Source organism: Odontomachus brunneus, unplaced genomic scaffold (genome assembly GCF_010583005.1).
Source record: "Odontomachus brunneus isolate Ranch 3 - 2012 unplaced genomic scaffold, Obru_v1 Obru_scaffold_076, whole genome shotgun sequence".
NCBI lineage: Eukaryota > Metazoa > Arthropoda > Insecta > Hymenoptera > Formicidae > Odontomachus > Odontomachus brunneus.
In genome coordinates this window covers 56,023-57,823 of record NW_022639526.1, presented here as the reverse complement: position 1 = coordinate 57,823, position 1,801 = coordinate 56,023, and the positions used below count along the sequence as shown (strand labels likewise).

Genomic DNA, 1,801 nt, shown 5'->3' with positions numbered 1-1,801 from the left:
ATACGAACGAGAGAATGCATCTTACGACACTTGCATCCGTCCGCCCCCCTGCCCTTTTGGTACCCCCTTAGTGATATGTATGATTTACCAGCAGCCAGTAGCTTTAAGTTTGGGATTCGTGTATGCAACTCAGTTCACCCCTTTTCCCTTAATGACTTGTGTACATGCTACCGTTACGTGCCCACTTTAATGTACTATCTGTCTTGAGCGCGGAAACGAAGCGAGCGGAGGAAAAAGGAAAAAGGGGGCAACGACCTGCCGAAAAAAAAGAAAAAAAATGAAAAGAGAAAAAGAGGGAGGAGGCAAAAAAAAGAGAGAAAAATAGGGGAAGGGAAAGAGAGAGAGAGAAAGAGGGAGAGAAATAGAAAGGAAGAAAGGTCGTGCGACCCACGCCACGTTCCCACTGACTAACATCGGTCTTTTTTTCTGCTTTCAGCTGCACAGATTCCACAACGCGGAAGTAAGTACGATTAAATTACGTTTGAAAAAAACCGCAACTCTCCTCTCCTACTACCACCTCTTTCTTCCTCCGTCGACCTTCTCCCCTTCATCCCCCTCCTCCTCCTCCTGTTCAGCACCGCGATTACCGCCGCTCACCGCCACCAGCAGCCCGTCGTCTCCTTTTTTCGTCCCGTAATTGCGATTATCGTCTATTAGACCGTTCAGAAGAGGAAGCGCGGAATCCGCAGGGAAATGTCACGGCTTTCCGCCGATCGCGCGATCGAGTCCTACTCTCCTCCTCGCCCATGAATGGACGAGAAGAACTCGAGGGGTCGATTGAGCGATCGGCGCGACAAGACTGCCTCTTCCGCGGATTCGAGTGAACGTCGCGTTTCCTTCGGGTAGATTCGGATTCTCGGGGACTCGACGCTCCTTCTTCATCTTGAGATCCGTTCGCGGGCAAAGGCGGTACGGCTGAACAGATTTGGTTGCGTAGATTTGGGTCAACCGCCGCGCGCATTGTTTTCTTCGTATCGCAATTCGCGGACTTTCGAGTGTTCAAGCCGTCGCAGGCTGAAGAAACACGACGATTCCGCGGTCGGTTTCGGCCGCTAACGAATTTAACGGAGGAGATGCAGTACGATCGCCGTGACGATCGGCGAGACAGACGACCGAGGCACCGTTATCGATCTCCCCCGGGCGTGCAGCAACTATTCCTCGTCTTCCCGAAACTCCGACGCGAAGTGACTCGGAGCGTCGCGTCGAGTAGAAACTGCGGGCCCGAAATTGCGGGTGTAACGTCGCGAGCGCAGCAATGTCGCGCGAGAACACCGGTTTCACGTATTCGCGCGGGACAAAACGGTGTGTAGCTTCCCCGACGACGACGACGATGTCGTCGCTGTCGTCGTCTGGTGCCACGCACGCAAGCACGCACTTGTACACATAGGTACGCACGCACCGCCCGCTCACGGATTCCTCTAATTGCAGCATGCAAGAGGAAAGACGAGATGGCGAGCCAGGCAGAACACCAACAGCCCGCCCCCAAGAAACCGCGGCTGGTTTTCACAGACCTTCAGCGCCGTACTCTACAGGCTATTTTTAAAGTGAGTACCGTGCACACGACGTAACTTATCCCCCCTGATCGATAGTAATTGCCCCCCGGCGATGCACGGGGAAATGAATATTGAGAGAGGGAGGGAGGGAACGCGCGCGCGCGCGTGCCACCGCCGCGGGACTGATCCGCTTGTTAGCGGCGGCTAACTTTCGCGGTTGGAAGTGCATACATACGTTCGAGCTTGCATCATGCGATTGCACTCGGCTCGCGAGGACACACCTGTGCACCTCGCCACTGAAGGGGGGG

The 1,801-nt window shown here is 54.6% G+C and overlaps 1 protein-coding gene across 4 annotated transcripts in view; it reads left to right on the top strand.

The window, feature by feature from the left end:
• Window positions 1–1,801, top strand: part of LOC116847323 (homeobox protein onecut-like) — a 125,288-nt gene that overhangs the window by 107,401 nt on the left and 16,086 nt on the right. For 3 of the 4 annotated variants that reach the window (XM_032822207.1, XM_032822209.1, XM_032822208.1), the window contains 2 exons: window positions 437–460; window positions 1,429–1,544. In XM_032822207.1, coding sequence (XP_032678098.1) covers window positions 437–460; window positions 1,429–1,544 — 140 coding nt within the window. The remainder of the gene's footprint in view (window positions 1–436; window positions 461–1,428; window positions 1,545–1,801) is intronic. The other variant, XM_032822206.1, reaches the window with a different exon arrangement.